Source organism: Mastigoproctus giganteus, chromosome 8 (assembly GCF_048544385.1).
Source record: "Mastigoproctus giganteus isolate SK-2022 chromosome 8, ASM4854438v1, whole genome shotgun sequence".
Lineage (NCBI taxonomy): Eukaryota > Metazoa > Arthropoda > Arachnida > Uropygi > Thelyphonidae > Mastigoproctus > Mastigoproctus giganteus.
This window is the reverse complement of record NC_143582.1, coordinates 140,552,283-140,570,617: the sequence shown is the minus strand read 5'-3', so window position 1 is coordinate 140,570,617 and position 18,335 is coordinate 140,552,283. Positions and strand designations below refer to the sequence as shown.

The 18,335-nt window shown below is 38.1% G+C and overlaps 1 protein-coding gene across 1 annotated transcript in view; it reads left to right on the top strand.

Moving 5' to 3' along the window:
• Cad87A (cadherin 87A) overlaps positions 1-18,335 on the top strand; it is a 778,434-nt gene that overhangs the window by 301,694 nt on the left and 458,405 nt on the right. The window contains exon 17 of the mRNA XM_090378948.1: positions 12,811-12,956. Coding sequence (XP_090235074.1) covers positions 12,811-12,956 — 146 coding nt within the window. The remainder of the gene's footprint in view (positions 1-12,810; positions 12,957-18,335) is intronic.

Sequence of the window (18,335 nt, the reverse complement as noted above, 5' to 3'; positions counted from 1 at the left end):
TGCTACCAGTGTTATCAGTTCATCTGACATCCATTTAGGTCTGAGCTTTGAAAAGTGACTCTTAGTCAGTATAAAAAGCCTAGTAACTTCTACAGTTGCAACGTGAATGCTTTCCATTTAGAATTTGCCGTTGATAACTTCATTAGTTGGTTCCACTGAAATGTTATTTCAGTGGAACCAACCAATGACATTTCCACTGAAATGTCATTGGTAAAGGTGTCACCTTTACCAATGACCTTCCCTTTACCCTTGACAATTGTTACAGTTTAAGTGACTCCCATGTCCATACACTGTGATCACTGCCACCTTGTGGGTCTTTTATTTGCAGGTTATTAATGCGTGAAGGGTTGCTCCTAAAAATTAGATCAAAAGTATTGCTTTCTCTTGTTCTATTGCTGATGTTGAAAACAGTCATGCAATAAATCCATAAAAGTCTTGCTGCTGTATGAGTGACCAACCTCCAGGGCCCAGTTAATATCTGGAAAGTTAAAGACCCCCATTATAAAGCATTCTGATTAATTAGTCCACTGCCGACCGGGCTAGCCAGGTGGGTAAAGTGCCTGCCTGGCAACCCAAAGGTCGCGGGTTTGAATCCCGCCTTGGGCTTGGATCACAGTAAAATGCAAAAACTTTGGGAGATGCATTATGGCCACAGAAGCTGATGTGCCAACAACTAAAAAAAAAAAAACTAGTCCACTCTTTATGTCTATACAGTTCTTCATTATGTTCCTTATAATCATTAGGCCTATAATACACTCCTAATCTCATTTTTGTTTTCCAAGCTTTTATATATACCACCTTATGTGAGATAACATAAAATTTTTAGTGAATTCGGGTAATTTTAAAGTTCTGCAATAAATTATTGGGAGCAAAGAATTCTTATGTAATTATTATTATTATTATTATTAGCCATATGGTACAAGGAAGCCTGAGGCTTATGCTGCACCAGCCAAAAAAAAAAAAAAAAAAATCCCGAGTTACCCCCTGAGAAAGAAAGGAGAGAGAGAGAGAGAGAGAGAGAGAGAGAGAAGTACAAAGGAATCACCAAGAAAGAGAAGAATGATGATATCCAGCTCAGGACCCTGGGTTTGCCAAGCCCATACTCACCAGATGTGAGCCCCCGGGGAAAACTACAATTGTAAACTCTGGGAAGATTAGCATAGAAAATATCCCTAAAGGCATATAATAGGTAATTCTACCTTGCATAAGGTCCCAGACATATAGTGATACAAGCTATATTAAGAATTCCCAGACATATAGTGATACAAGCTATATTAAGTCAGGGAAACGGGAAACATGCTTTGTAAAAAGGATAGGTGGAATAGGACCAGGGTATGTCTGCCAGGGGCAAAAGTTGATGACGTTGTAGAGCGGATATCATCTTTTAAGGGCACAAAAGGTGATATAGTTGTACACGTTGGCACTAATGACATTAAGAGTAGGAGACCGGCGGAATTACTTGACAAGTACAGGTCACTGATGAAAAAAAGCCGTGAATTAGGGTTGAAATTGAAAGTGTCTGCAATTCTGCCCAGACACGATAGGAGGGAGTATATGATGAGAGCCCTGTCAATCAATTCGGCCCTGGAAAGATTGTGCAGGGCTCAAGGGGTAGAATTTTTTTCAGCCTGGTCTGTACTTGTTAACAGGAGAGACTGCTTCTACAGGGATGGGATACACTTAAATAGAAAGGGTGCAAGAATGTTTGCTGATGCTATCGAGGCAATGTTAGGTGGGTCGGAAAACTGCTAGATTGGGGGGATACAAGGACTAATAGATTAACAGTAGCCACTGGCAGAGGTGAAAGTGATTCTTGCACTGCTTCTATTGGAATGAGCCGCAGCCTGGAAAATAAGATGCAGGATATTTCAGAGACTGCTGGGAATCATTGGGGTACAAGTAAACACATGGGTTGTGTTAGGGTAGCTAAGAAAAAGAACAGGTGCATGTATACTTGTGTGTACACCAATGCTAGGAGTTTAGTAAATAAATTTGATGAATTTGAGGTATTGCTCAAAACATCAAAGGCAGATATTGTGGGGATTTCAGAGACGTGGTGTCACACAGATATAAGAAATGCAGAACTGGAATTTGGGGAGTACAATGTCTACAGAAAGGATAGACAGGATAGGAAGGGAGGAGGGGTTATGCTATTAGTTAAAAAACACATAAAATCCAAGGAAGTGAAGCCAGTCGACATCGCTGGACAGTGCAGTGTCGAGTCAGTTTGGTGTGACATAAGCATTGGGAGATCAAAATTGAGAGTAGGAGTGTGCTATAGGCCTAATGACTCTGATGAGTATAATAAGAAACTGTTCGGAGAAATAGAGTGGGCCAGTAAATCAGAGAGTCTTATAATGGGGGATTTTAATTTCCCAGATATTGACTGGAATTTGGGGGCTGGTCACTCACACAGTAGCAAGGCTTTTGTGGATTTATTGGATGATTGTTTTCTACATCAGCATGTTCAGGAGGCAACTAGAGGGAGTAATACTCTTGATTTGATTATCAGTAGTGATTCTTCATGCATTAAGAATCTGCAGATAAATGAACCACTTGGTGGCAGTGATCACAGTGTGCTGAAGTGGGAGTTACTCAAAGAGGTAACTACCATTAGGGGTAAAGGGAAGGGGTATTGCTTTCGTAAAGGCGACTACAATGGACTGAGACAGTATTTAAATTCTATACAGTGGGATCAACTGATGATATTGCCAACAGCAAATTCAAAATGGGAAGCATTCAAAGAACTTATCGTGGAAGCTACTAGGCTTTACATACCAACTAAGAAATATTGTTCAAGGTTTAGGCCTAAATGGTTTTCAGATGAACTAATGAGGCATATGGCAGAGAAGAAAAATGCATGGGATACATACAAATTAACACGTGACACGGACGCCTATGATAGATACAAGTTGATCTGTAACCAAGTTACAAAGGAGGTTAGGCAGGCGAAGGCAGATTACGAGAGATCCTTGGCAAGGGATGCGAAGAAAAACAGCAAAGAGTTCTTTACTTATGTAAACTCTAGAAGGAAGGGGATGAATCAGATTGGTCCACTTGAGATCGATGGGTCAACTGTTGATGACCCTGCTCGGGTAGCTAACAAACTAAATGAATATTTAGGATCGACATTCACACATGAGGAGTTATTCAGCGAGGGGAATGCCAGAGGTGTATTCAACTCTAGCAGTAAGCTAGAGAATCTTGTAATAACTGAGAGCAAAGTGGAGGAGAAATTGTTGAAGATAAACACAAGAAAGGCACCTGGGGTGGATGGGATCTATCCAGTTATATTAAAGGAGGCAGCAAAGGAGGTAAGCAAACCCTTAGCCATAATTATGAGAGCTTCCTTGGACTCAGGGGAGGTACCCATTGACTGGAGATGTGCAAATGTGACCCCAATTCACAAAGGGGGATCAAAGGCTGACACAAGTAATTATAGACCTGTGAGTTTAACTTCTGTTCCCGGAAAATTAATGGAGGCACTGGTGAAAGAAGCACTGCAGGATCATCTAGACAAGACTTCAGTTATAGCTAGGACACAGCATGGTTTTGTTAAGGGGAAGTCTTGCCTGACCAATTTGATTGGATACTATGATGCAGTCACAAAAGAACTGGATGCAGGGAATAACTTTGATATTATATACTTGGATCTTAGAAAGGCTTTTGATACTGTTGCACATGGAAGACTGCTGCACAAATTGGAGCAGTGTGGCATTGGAGGCAAGTTGCTGCTATGGATAAAGGGGTGGTTGAGGGGGAGAAGACAGAGAGTGGTAATCAATGGACACTGCTCATCGTGGACTAATGTTATTAGTGGAGTCCCTCAGGGTTCAGTATTGGGGCCTTTATTGTTTTCTGTATTTATAAATGATATTGATGATGGTATATCAGGCTTAATGTCCAAGTTTGCAGACGATACGAAGGTTGGCAGGGTTGTCAAGGACACTACTGACACTATGCTGCTGCAACAGGATTTGGAAAGGTTGAGCAGATGGGCTTCGAGGTGGCAAATGAAGTTTAACATTGACAAATGTAAAGTACTACATATGGGAAACAGCAACCCCAGATCTCTGTGGTACTACACTGACAGTGGTAGAGAATGAAAGGGACCTGGGGGTGGTGGTGCAGGCAGATATGAAGTTCTCTGAGCAGTGCAGACGAGCTGCAAGAGTAGCTCATGGTGTATTGTCAATGATATATAGGAATTTTTCTAGCAGGGATAAGGAGGTGATTATTCCCTTGTATAAGGCAATGGTCAGGCCACACCTAGAGTACTGTATACAGGCCTGGAGGCCTCATTTCAGGAAAGATGTAGAGCTGCTGGAACGAGTACAGAGAAGGGCAACTAGATTGGTGAATGGGACAAAGGGGTTCTCTTACGAAGAAAGGCTTAAGTTTTGCAAATTACAGTGTCTGGAAACTAGGCACCAGCGGGGTGATCTGATAGAGGTGTACAAAGCCTTGAATGGTTTGAGCATGCTCAATACTGATGGGATTCTTCCTCTAGCTCAGAAAAATCACCTGAGAGGGCATAAATTCAAATTGAGGAAAGACAGATGTAGGATAGATGTGCGGAAATTTGCCTTTAGCCAGCGGGTGGTTGGTAGGTGGAACAGACTTCCATCCCTTGTCGTGGAAGTTGATAGCCTAAATAAGTTTAAGGCTCAGCTGGACAGGTATTTCGAACGAACAGAGGGGTGAAGTGGAAGTGGTTATTTTTATTTATTTATGTTACTTTTTTTTTTTTTTTTTTTTGGCTGATGCTGCATAAGCTTGCTTTCTTGCATCAAATGCCTCTACTAATGCTACTAATGCTAATGCTAATTTAAATCATTATAATATTCTGCTGTTGTTTTAATATATTATTTACTATATTATTATAATATCAATTGTAATCTATAATTTTATTAAAGAAAACAATGCATTAAATTGCTTTATCCAATGAAAATGTATTGTTTAATGCATTAAACAATGCAGAAAACAACGTTCAATAATAAAAAACAATGCATTAAATAGTTTTAATGCATTGTTTTCTCTTATCAAACATAATTTCATTAATATAAGATTAGTTTCTTCGACTTTATAGGTGGAGAAACTAATTTCCATTTTTAATGTCATTACTGAAAATGGAAACAATGCTGATCCCTATTTACTAAATACTCTCACCAAAATATCACACTGAATTTACTTTGGTTGCTACAAGCTACTCCTTAAGGGTGCTGTAGAAGGTAATTCTACCTTAAAAGTATAAGATAATATACCTATTTTAACCTCTCCACATAATCCCATTTTAACCTGAATCAAGTTATCTTGTGATTAAATCACAATAATTATTGTAACCTATGTAACTGTACTTGTCCTTCTCAATATATGAATGGAAACAAATTCCTCTCCTCCCACTGGCTTTTACTTTTCCATTTGATGCAAGTTAACAATTTTTTAGTGTTGATACAAAAATATCAACATTGGCATACCTTTTGTATGCTTTTTATTCATTTTTCAAGACTGTTTGGAGTGGGACTTGAACGGCAACTTAAGTAATATCATTTAAGCATATGCATAATGCACCTGTTAGCATATGTGGTGAAGGTAAAGAAAGCCAACACGAGAACCATGCCAAACTTTGGGAAACTTACACTGGACAAACTGGTTTCCCGCTAGCGCAGTTTCTCCCTGCATTCTTGGTAAACAGATGGTGCGTGTTATCGGTAGTGGTAGTAGAAGTTGATAATGATGTATTGATTAGTTTTTTCTCATTATTAAAAGCAGATTATTGGAGTTCATGAGTTCATGGAGTTCATGGAGTTAATGCCTTCACGGCTGAATTACTTACAGGTACACCCTCCAGACTGCGTCAGTCTTAGGGTGTTTATCCCCTCCTCCTGCTGTTTTAAAATAGGAAAACGACTTCTACAGAAGTGGGTGTTATCAGTAGTGGCAGTAGAAGTCGTTTTCCTATTTTAAAACAGCAGAAGGGGGGGATGAACACCCTACAGTCTGGTGTGTATACCCCTAAGTAAATTTCAGCTGCAAAAATACTCATAAACTCCAATAATCTGCTTTTAATAATGAGAAAAGCTAAACAACACATTGTTATCGACCTACTGCCACTACTGATAACACACACCATCTATTTATCGAGAATGCAGGGAGAAACTGCGGTAGCGGGAAACCAGTTTGTCCGGTAAGTTTCCTGAAGTTTTCCGTGGTTCTCATGTTGGCTTTCTTTACCTTAGTCCCATATGTATAATGCACCTGTTTTTTTGTTACCCCATTCATCCATACATCCATCTGTGTGTCTGTCTGCCCACATATAACAACTCGACTTCTAGTGGATGGATTTTCATGAAAGTTTATATTTGGACCTCTTAACAATATTTATCAAAATCAGGTGAAAAAGAAATCTGGCAATTATTATTGTTCTTGGCTTCTCCCCATCTGCATGTAATAATTCAACTTCCACTGGATGAATTTTCATGAAATTTTATATTTAGTCATTTTAGAATTTAAAGCCATTCCCATTAATCTATAATTTTATTAAAGAAAACAATGCATTAAATTGCTTTATCCAATGAAAATGTATTGTTTAATGCATTAAACAATGCAGAAAACAACGTTCAATAATAAAAAACAATGCATTAAATAGTTTTAATGCATTGTTTCTCACAGTTACTGTTTCTTTGTTGTTTTAACCCATCCACCTGTAATAAACCTGATTTCCAGAGAATGGATTTTCACGATTTTGCATTTCACTTTCTTAGAACAATTTGCTGAGCCATTCCAAATTTCATTAAAACCAGATCAATAGCAATCCAGCAGTTATCATTTATTTTTATAATACATATCACATAGGCTATTTATATACCATATATTTTAGCTGAAGCACTATATATTATGTTTGTTGCCATGTGCTGGTTGTGAGAATGAATAGGCAATACATTGAATGCACAGAAAAGAAATTTTCTAAATCCTTGTTTCAAAGTCGTTGCTTTTTGCTAATTTTTTTATTATAAATAATGAATTACTACTATTTTCTAATATGCCTGAAATTGAAATGTACTATCTTGTTTTCTTTCCCAGGGGCATGAAATAAAGGAAATGTTTAAATTATCATATTTGTAGACTGGATATTAGAAAATTCTCTTTCAATCAAAGAGCCATTTGATGTTGGAATTAAATTTGGTGCACTTACATGTATGTCGATGACTTCACCATCTTCTGCCATTTCCCTAATATGCGAATGGTGGAAAAACAGTTGCAAGGTGCCATCAAAAAAAATTGTTAAATGGTCCCAAAACAATGGTTTTTGCCTTATACCCCAAAAGACCATTGGGATACACTTCTGTAGGAAGCATAACCTACAACTATAACTTTACAGACCTGGAACTTCGACTATAAAATAAAATTATTGCAGTGGTTCCTAGTGTCTAATTTTATGATGTGGTATTTGACCAAATATTTACCTTCTTTGAACATAAAGCACTTTAGATTAATTGTCTTAAGTAGCTAATCATTTTAAGAATGCTATCTGGCACAACAATGAGAGCCGACCATTACACACTACTGCATTTGCACCATGCATTAATATTATCATGTCTAGACAACGGCTCTGCAGTCTATAACTCTGTTAGACCAAGTGCTTTATTTTATCTGGATCCTGTATACACCACATTACTCTTTTTTCTTGCATTAAGGGATACCATATATTGCCAGTTCAGAGCTTATATGCCAAAAAAAAAAAAAAACGAAGCCTCCTTACATCTACACAGACAAATACTTTTGTTAAACTACACAGGAAAACTCAAAGGGCATCCAGACCACCCAACTTGGAACATACTTTTCCTCATGACGCATTCAGAACTCAGCATGCATAATACACACCAATCTACATGGATGGATCCAAAACTGACAGTCATGTTGGTGCAGCAGCATTATTTTCCAACAATACGATAGCCAAAAAAATCTCTATTGAATGTAGCAGCTATGCTCAGAGCTCTGTGCTATTCGTGTAGCCTTAAATTTCACACTCTCAACCACTACACTGCATAGTGTTGTATACAGTATACAGACTCCATTGGCGCCTCCATAGCCAGGTGGGCAGGAGCAGCAGTGCATAGCACACGCTTCTTGATTAGACCGGGGTTCGAGCCCATGCCCACCAAATACGGAGGATGCGGAAAGGTCAGGGAATGACCACCGCATATCCCCGGAGCAATATGGCCTGATGCTAATGCTCCTAAAAACCAAATAATAAACAGACTCCATTAGTGCTATTCAAGCTTTACTGCAGAATATGAAGAATGACAACCTCTTATTCAGGCAGATCTGGAATACCCTAACTAAGTTAAATCAGTTCTCCTTTGTTGAATCCGTGGTCATAGTGGAATTTCTGGAAACAAACATACTGACTAGCTGCCAAAACTGCTACTTTATATTACTCCAATCCTTTAGTACACCACTATCAGACAACAGGTCCATTATAAAGAAACAACATCTTGAATAGTGGTAACACATCTGGTAAAATCAAGTTGATAACAAGCTACTCCATATAAAGAAAGAACCTAAACCATGGAAATCCAGTATACTTGAGAACAGACATGACATGAAGTACTAGTCTGACTATGAGTAGGTCATGCACTCACCTAACACATCTTTATCTGTGTTTGGCCAATGTTCCACCACAGTGCACAAACTGCAACATGCAGCTTAATGTCAACATATGCCCATTGAATGCCCCATGTACAGTAGTGACCAACAAACTATGTTTGCCTCATTTTCCATGACAAACACTTCTGTCAGTATTGCCTACATACTAGCAGATATGCCACACATGACCAAAATTTTTACTTTCTTCAAATGGATAGAACTCTACAACACAGTGTAAACTTTAACCACATTTTGTATAGATAAAACTATGCATTTAACTTTATCATATCTTGTTTTCCTTGCATCATAAAGCCATTAACAGACAATTGCCTTATTTTTAGATCTCAATGGACGTAGTACCCTTTGGGGTAGTGCAGATACTAATCCAAAGGGCTATATAATAGAGCTCATGCTTGAAAATAACAAGTTCTTTACCGGGAACAAACACCTTTTTTCACATGGCTACTCATATCTTTACCGTCATCAATCTCTCTATCTGCTCTCATGCTCATATCAGCTATCAGCTATCCCTCTCCTATCAGCTTGTTTGTGTGTGAAGTCGAAGAAAGTCACCATGGGAATGATGCAGACTGATCAGGTGCAGACTGATCACTGCAATACACTACCTCCCCAAGAACTTGGAATCACATCTATTGGGAAGGAGCAGCAGTGCGTAGCACACGCTTCTTGATTAGACCGGGGTTCGAGCCCGTCACCACCAAATACGGAAGATGCGGAAAGGTCAGGAAATGACCACCGCATATCCCGGAGCAATATGGCCTTAGTTGCTAATGCTCCTAAAAACCAAATAACAAACAAACAAACATCTATTGGACTCACTAGAGGAATACAGGGAGCTAAAGGAATATGCCCAAAAACTATTTGGTAGGCGTAAAACACTGATAGTCATCTACAGAAGATAAAAATAATAAAATAAAATAAATAAATAAATAAATAAAAAGAGACACAGAACACGCGTGGAGAGGATTCAAGGAGAACCTCCCTCAGAAACCTGCTCACTACTAATCATCTAAAACCAGCGATCGCAAGAATAACCCCATGGAGATGCGGATCTTCCCATGATGAAGAGAACCACAGCCATTGCTAACAGACTAACAACGGACTTGACCAGTGTTCATAGCTGTAGGACAAATCTGGATACCAAACGCTACCAATGACAGAGAAGACCGACGAAGATAGAGAAACTCCAAGTTGCTGCCTCAATGGAGCCATATTGGCTCAAGGCTCTGCACTCTCTTGTGCAATGCAATTCTTTTACTCCCACACTCGGCAGGGGAGGGAGGTGACGGCTTGCTGTCTCCTCTCTTCCCTGCCACACCATTCCTTCCCTCTGGTGGGGCATGGGCATGGCTCACTGAATAATTGGGGGTTACCTACCCTATCGACCCTCTTCTTCCTATTTCACCCCCCAGCCTTCACTCTCCCCTCCCAGCACTTTCTCTTGCACAGTGTATAGCCCTACACGTCCAAATTTAAAATACACCAAAAAAATTTCGCCCAACCTTTTAGGCACTTCAGAAACAGGCCTTCAGCGTCAAACCCCATATTAGCACTTTAATGTAAGTGAATTAAAATCAACCGCGGTCGTTCCAATTTTATTTTAGGTTCTAGCCACTAAAATCCCAGGAAAGTAAGTGGCAGGACCTGCCAGAGTACAATTGACTCAATGGTAACACCCGGCTAGCCTCCACGTGGTGAGGTATGGGCAACGTCGGGTCCCATTAGGGGCCTGGTGGCCAATAAGCCGGATAAACAATGGGCACAACATATAACACTACTCATGACCCACACACTTCTAAATCTCTGGCTTTGACAGGGTACTGTCACCAGTACATAGAACATTCGCGGAGATGGGAGAAATCCCAGGAGCCGCTAGACCCTCAATATACCTCATACCTCATGGGAATGATCACTTCCTTGTGATATCTATTCTGACTGAGAAAGGACCATGTCAGCCATCAGGGATATATCACAGTAGAAGTTTGATAAGACTGATTGGCATGCCTTACAACAGCTTTCACAGTTTGGTATCACAAGAGTCTGGTAGAAATGTCAGTGATGCAGTGAGGTACATTATTGAGGGTATTGTTCATAGCAATTGTAATTCCCAACACATCTGCACAGTTTTCACCATTTACAAAATGGTGGAATTCAGAATGCCTAACAAGCAAGAAAATCCCCAGACAAGGCATAGGGGATGTTCTGCTGATATCCCACCACTGAAAATTCAGTATCCTTTAAATGTGAAGTACATTACATGCCAAAGTATTTCATATTTGACATCAGAGCCAAAAGGAATCTTGGATCCTTTTCACTTCATTTATATCCCAGTCTGGGAAAAGTAAAAAGTAGTCTGGGAGAAGATCCAAAAAATGAAGGCAAATTATCCACCATGCCCTTCAACTGATTGTAGGGCACAGTAGATATCCAATTGCAGATCCAGCTGCAGTTGGAAATACTTTATGGCAGAAGTTCCCAAACTTTTATGCCTTGAACCTACCCCCCCCACCTTCAAATTCCAGAACTAGTGCAAATAAACAGATTCGACTCAAAATTTAGCTATGAATATACATGTTTATAAATTAATACTCAATACATTTAATCTCAAAGAAAAAAAAATGCTAATAATAGAAATAAAAAAAAAAAAATGCTTATTACCCAGATTAGTGGGATGATTTGTCCCTATTTTATTAAAAACATGCTTTGTAAAAAAGGTACCCCCACCCAAAAAAAAAGTGTACCCCCAGCACTTCTGTAAAAAATGCCTGAAATGACATCATCATCCTCCTCCTTCCCTTCAGAGTTTCTCTCCATAAAGACAAGTGTGAAGCAGACATTAAACTTCCTCCTCAAAGGGGCTTGATCCATATAACACACCCTTCACATATGAAGAATTAAGTACAACACCCTTTGTCTTACACGAGCAAAAAATCCACCATGAAATGATAAAACACCTTCCAATACAATCTGAAAATCATCTTTAATTTTTTTTTCATAGAATCTTTTTTGATACAGAATTTTCCAGATGCCTGGTGAAAGGCAGTTGTTCCTTGCCTTCCCAAAGCCAGGAATAACTATTTTCAGGAGCAGCCATTTAAATAACCAAATTAATTTCAAATTAGCAGTACTCCTTTGAAAGTAATGCAAATTATTTGACTGTTTTATGAAATGTTGCTTAACAATCATGTTATCCCAGCAGTTGTAACATCTGTTGTAACATCATGAAATGTATCCATCTCGTACTCCATTGTTAATATTATGTCAAATAAATGTTTACCACTAATTACTGTCTTGTGTCATTTCTGCTTCTTGTGCCTCTGCTACTACTTTCCCGTGACGTCTCCGGTTATGGGTTCCTATGCGATTCACATTCCTTTAGATGTTACCTACCTCCCCTAAACGTTTGTACCAATATTTTTGGGACACCCTGTATAGTTATGAAGGTAGAAAACTTTTCAGTCAGAAAATAATCTGCATGCAGGTTATTTTCATGAGGAAACAATTTCTATACCTTTGCACTAATGCATGTTTAACCTGTAAATGTGTTTCAGTGAATGTTGAGAACTTTATGTGGAAAATTTCTCCTTTAACATGTGTAAGAGATTAATTTAATAACAAGTCTAAAATAAGATAAGGAAATACAATTTCAAAAATAAGAGCATTATTAGCTTCATAAAATTCTCTGATTTCAAAAATAGAATTTTTATTTAATAGCAACAGATTCTCTGATTTCTATGTTTAAAATTGATCTTTTGGCTTAATAAAAATTCTTACAACTAAGAAGGGAATGCTCAAATAGCAAAATATCAAATTGAAGTGTTATTGTTGTCTCTAGTCAATGTCTTAATATTATGAGTGTTTTTTTTTTTTTTTTGTTTTTTTGTTTCTTTTTTTTTTCAATGATAATTAATATCTTCATTATTTTATTTTAAATCACAAAATAATTGAAACTAATATGGTACACTGAAGCCCCTTCAGTGTACTGATGAGTTGTAGTAGTCTCATTTAGCTAGGCTGTTTTTATTATTTTATATGGATTTCATAATAAAGATTATTGATTGATTAACTGAGAATTGTTAAAGAAAAACTGAAGGTAAATTCTTATTTTATAATGTCATAAAGTAAAATTATTTATTTTAGGCTAAAGATGCAGATATCACATCCATTCCGGTATATAGCATTATAGCAGGAAATAATTTGAACCTTTTTACAATTGATAGTCGAACTGGTGAAATTGCAGTCACTGATTCCACAGGACTAGATGTTTCAGCTTTAAAAACAGACTTGTAAGTATCTTTTCCATTAATATATTTATTTAACTGCAAATTATTACCTGTGTCAGGTGTTGTGATTTGAATTGTTCTATTAAAGAATTCAAAATTTTCTTAATAAATATCACAGCAAGTATTATACTGTAGAACTTCAGTAATTCACACTAATGGGGGGATAAGCAAAAAGTTAGAATTATAAAATAAAATTTTATGTAAATATTTTCAAATCATAGTTGATAAAAACAAAAAAATTTATCCCAAATCCGGCAACCTATATTATAGTAATTTAGATGATATTAGGACCAGAATATGATCAAAAGAAAATTTTATGAAAATAGATTTAAAACAAAATAGAATATAAAGGGTCCAAATTGTATTAGTATTGGCAGTATGATGCAGGTAAGCAAGGCGTACAAGCAAAAAATAAATAAATAAATAAACCACACTTCATTTGTTCTTCATTGGAGAGGGCGCTGACTCTCTTTAAAAATTACAGCTGTGAGTTACAGGCTCCGAAAAAGCAATAAGTGTTTGCTTTTTTATTTACATAATTGTTATTTTATATTGTATTTAATACGTAGTCTTATAGTTATGGTTACGCTGGTTATTTTTATTTTAATTTAGATAAAGAGTTTTTGTGGATTACTACTTAATTTACATAAAACCGCTATTTCGTTCGAATCTTGCAGCCACTGTTTTTGTATATAGTGGTAGGGAATTCAGATTTTTCATTGAGATAGCCAGGTAGCTCTAACGCATGATTATATAGATTAATACACTTCACTGTTTCTATTAGATAGTGTAGTATTGACATTTAATTAATATAATTTTTTAATCTTATTAATTTAAAACAGCATGCCCAAAACTAGAGCAGCAAAGCAACGGGCACAAAGTGGCAGGAGTGCTGTGACTCGGGGGAGAACTGAGGGGGGCGATTCTCCAATGCATCACAGCCTAAAAAAATGTGCAACTTGTGAAATGTTTGCCGAACTCTCTTGAATGGAACATGATATTGCCATGGGGAATGTCTTTGTGTGTGTGTGCGCGCGCAATGTAAGAAGTGTAAGGAAATCAGGCAACAACTCAGCGTTCTTATGGGCCTATATGAGAGTTTGAAGGACAGGGTTGATGCCCTCGAAAGATCTAAATTGAGGGGCCTATCAAGCTCTCAGCTGCCCACATCAATGCCAGAGCTTGCACTTGGTCATCACGCAACACGGCGGCAACCCCCAAGGCAGAATGCACTGGTCCCACAGGAACTAGTAGTTGTTGGTGACTCTGTTGTCAGGGAAACGGGTAACATGCTTTGTAAAAAGGCTAGGTGGAACAGGACCAGGATATGTCTGCCAGGGGCAAAGGTTGATGACGTTGTAGAGCGGATATCATCTTTTAAGGGCACAAAAGGTGATATAGTTGTACACGTTGGCACTAATGATATTAAGAGTAGGAGACCGGCAGAATTACTTAACACGTACAGGTCACTGTTGAACAAAAGCCGAGAATTAGGGTTGAATTTGAAAGTGTCTGCAATTCTGCCCAGACACGATAGGAGGAAGTATATGATGAGAGCCTTGTCAATCAGTTCAGCCCTGGAAAGATTGTGCAAGGCTCAAGGGATAGAATTTTTATCAGCCTGGTCTGTACTGGTTAACAGGAGAGACTGCTTCTACAGGGATGGGATACACTTAAATAGAAAGGGTGCAAGAATATTTGCTGATGCTATCGAGGCAGTGATAGGTGGGTCGAAATAGTTTAACAGTAGCCATAGGCAGAGGTGAAGGTGATTCTTGCACAACTTCTATTAGAATAAGTAGTGACCTGGAGCGAGGGGTGTTGGGGATTTCAGGGACGGATGGCAGTCATACTGAAATAGGTGGGTATATGGGATGTATTAGGGTAACTAGGAATAGGAATAGGAGCATGTATGCTTGCATGTATACCAATGCTAGAAGTATAGAAATAAATTTGATGAATTTGAAGTGTTGGTCAAGACATCAAAGGCGGATATTGTTGGGATAGTAGAGACATGGTGTCACACAGATATAAGGAATGCAGAACTGGAATTTGGGGAGTACAATGTGTACAGAAAGGATAGACAGGATAGAAAGAGGAGGAGGTGTTATGCTGTTAATTAAGAAAAACATAAAATCAAAAGAAGTGCACCCAGTTGATATAGATGAACAGTGCACTCTTGAGTCAGTTTGGTGTGACATAAGCACTGCGAAAGCAAAAATAAGAGTAGGAGTGTGTTATAGGCCTAATGACTCAAATAAGTACAATGAACAATTATACAGAGAAATAGAGTGGGCCAGTAAATCAGAATGGTTTATAATGGGGGATTTTAACTTCCCAGATATTGACTGGAACTTGTGGGTTGGTCACTCACACACTAGTCAGACTTTTGTGGATTTATTGGATGATTGTTTTCTACAGCAGCAGCATGTTCGAGAGGCAACCAGAGAGAGTAATACTCTTGATCTGGTTATCAGCAGTGATCATTCGTGTATTAAGAATTTGCAGATAAAGGAACCACTAGGTGGCAGTGATCACAGTGTACTGATTTGGGATTTACTTAAAGATATAATTACCATCAGGGGTAAAGGAAAGGGTTTTTGCTTCCATAAAGGTGAGTACAGTGGTCTCAGAAAGTTTTTAAATTCTGTTCAGTTGGATAAACTGACGATGTTACCAACAGTAAATTCTAAGTGGGAAGCATTCAAGGAATTAATCGTGGAAGCTACTAAAAGTTTCATACCTATTTAGAAATATTATTCAAAGTTTAGACCTAAATGGTTATCAAATGAACCAATAAGACTCGTAACAGAGAAGAAAAATGCATGGGATGCATATAAATTATCAAGCAACTCAGAAGCCTATGGCAGATATAAGATAGTCTGTAATCAGGTCACAAAGGAGGTTAGGCAGGCGAAGACAGATTACGAGAAATCCTTGGCAAAAGATGCTAAGAAAAACAGCAAGGATTTCTTTACTTCTATAAACTCTAAAAGGAAGGGGATGAATCTGATTGGCACTTGATATCGATGGATTGACTGTTGATGATCCTGCCCAGATAGCAAACAAACTGAATGAGTATTTTGCATCTACATTCACACACGAGGAGTTATTAAGGTTTAGAAATGGTAGAAGGTTATCAAATTGTAGCATGATACTTAATGATTTTGTAATAACTGAGAGTAAAGTGGAGGAGAAATTGTTGAAGTTAAACATAAGAAAAGCACCTGGAGTGGATGGGATCTATCCAGTTATATTAAAGGAGGTGGCAAAGCAACTAAGCAAACCCTTGGCCATAATTATGAGAGCATCCTTGGACTCGGGGGAGGTTCCCACGGACTGGAGAAGTGCAAATGTATCCCCAATTCACAAAGGGGGATCGAAGGGTGATACGAGTAATTACAGACCAGTTAGTTTAACTTCTGTTCTGGGTAAACTAATGGAGTCACTGGTTAAAGATGCATTACAGGATCATCTAGACAAGAGTGCAGCAGTAATTCAGACACAGCATGGGTTTGTTAAGGGAAAGTCTTGTCTGACAAATTTGATAGGATATTATGATGTGGTTACAAAGGAACTGGATGCAAAAAATAATTTTGATATCATATATTTGGATTTTAGTTAAGCTTTTGACACTGTTGCGCATGAAAGACTGTTGTTCAAATTGGAGCAGAATGGTATTAAGGGTAAGTTGCTACAATGGATTAAAGGATGGTTAAGTGGGAGAAGACAGAGGGTGGTAATCAATGGGTGCTGCTCTTCGTGGACTAATGTTATTAGTGGAGTCCCACAGGGTTCGGTGTTGGGTCCACTGTTGTTTTGTATATTTATCAATGATTTTGATGAAGGTATATCAGGCTTAATGTCAAAGTTTGCAGATGATAGAAAGGTTGGCACGGTTGTTAATGACAGTAATGGCAGTGTGCTACTGCAACAGGATCTAGATAATTTGGGCAGATGGGCTAAGAAGTGGCAACTGACGTTTAACCTTGACAAATGCAAAGTACTGCATATGGGTAGAAGTAACCCCAGAGAAACGTACCAACTGTGTGGTACTACACTTAAGGTGGTAGAAAATGAAAAAGATCTGGGAGTAATTGTGTAGGCAGATATGAAGTTTTCTGAGCAATGTAGACAAGCTGCCAAGGCAGGTCATGGGGTTTTGTCAATGATATATAGGAATTTTGCTAGCAGGGAAAAGGAGGTGATTATCCCTCTGTATAAGGCAATGGTCAGGCCACACCTTGAGTACTGCGTACAGGTCTGGAGGCCTCATTTTAGGAAGGATGTAGATTTACTTGAGTGTGTACAGAGAAGGGCAACAAGATTGGTGAGAGGAATGAAGGGATCCTCTTACCAAGAGAGGCTTAAGTTCTTCAAATTGCAGTGGCTGGAGACTAGGCACCTGCGCTGTGATCTATTTGAGGTATATAAGGCCTTGAATGGGTTGAGCACGCTAAATTCTGATGGGATCCTTCCACTTGTTCAGATTACGAATCTAAGGGCGCATAAATTCAAATTAAGAAAAGACAGATTTAGAATAGATATGCGGAAATTTGCCTTTAGCCAGCACGTGGTTAATTGCTGGAACAAACTTCCATCTGACGTTGTGGAAGTTGATAGGTTGAATAAATTTAAGGAGGAACTGGACAGGCATTTGGAGGGAATGGTGTGATTTTTTTTTTTTTTTTTTGGCTGATGCTGCATAAGCTCATACACATGCTTTCTTGTATCACATGCCACTACTACTATTACTACTCATTCTTTCCTATACATTTGTCTGAATCTTCCTGGGAAGTTCATTCCAACAATTGATTAAACTCTGGCTGAATACAAGTTTTGATTCATTTATTCTGTAGCCATCATTCTCCAGTCCCCTTGCACATTTTCTCTGAGAAAGAACAACAATGCCATGAGCGTGTAGTACACTTAGACCTTTGAAAGTCTTATACACTACAGTTAGGTGTATAACAGATGCCTAATTTACAGAGACTGCAGTTTACAAAAAAAAAAAAAAAGTATTTCTGGCCAAGAATATCGAATTTATTCTTTTCTGCCATAACCAGTCTTGTTGCTCATCTCAGGACTCTTTTCAGCATATCCTTCCTAAAACGAGGTTCTCAAACCTGTATGAACTATTATAGACGTGGCTTCAAATGAATTGAATTTTATCATATGAATTTTTATTTTAACTTTATTTTTTTCGCACTTGAATTTTATCTTATTCTATTGAATTCTAATGAGATGCAATAGAATATGATATTTTACACAATAAACATCTATTAAATATTAATAGAAATCAATTTAATCAGCTATAGATAGAGTCCCTCAAATCATTTTATTTATTTTTTCTTCTTTCTTCATTCTACTTTTTTTTAAAGT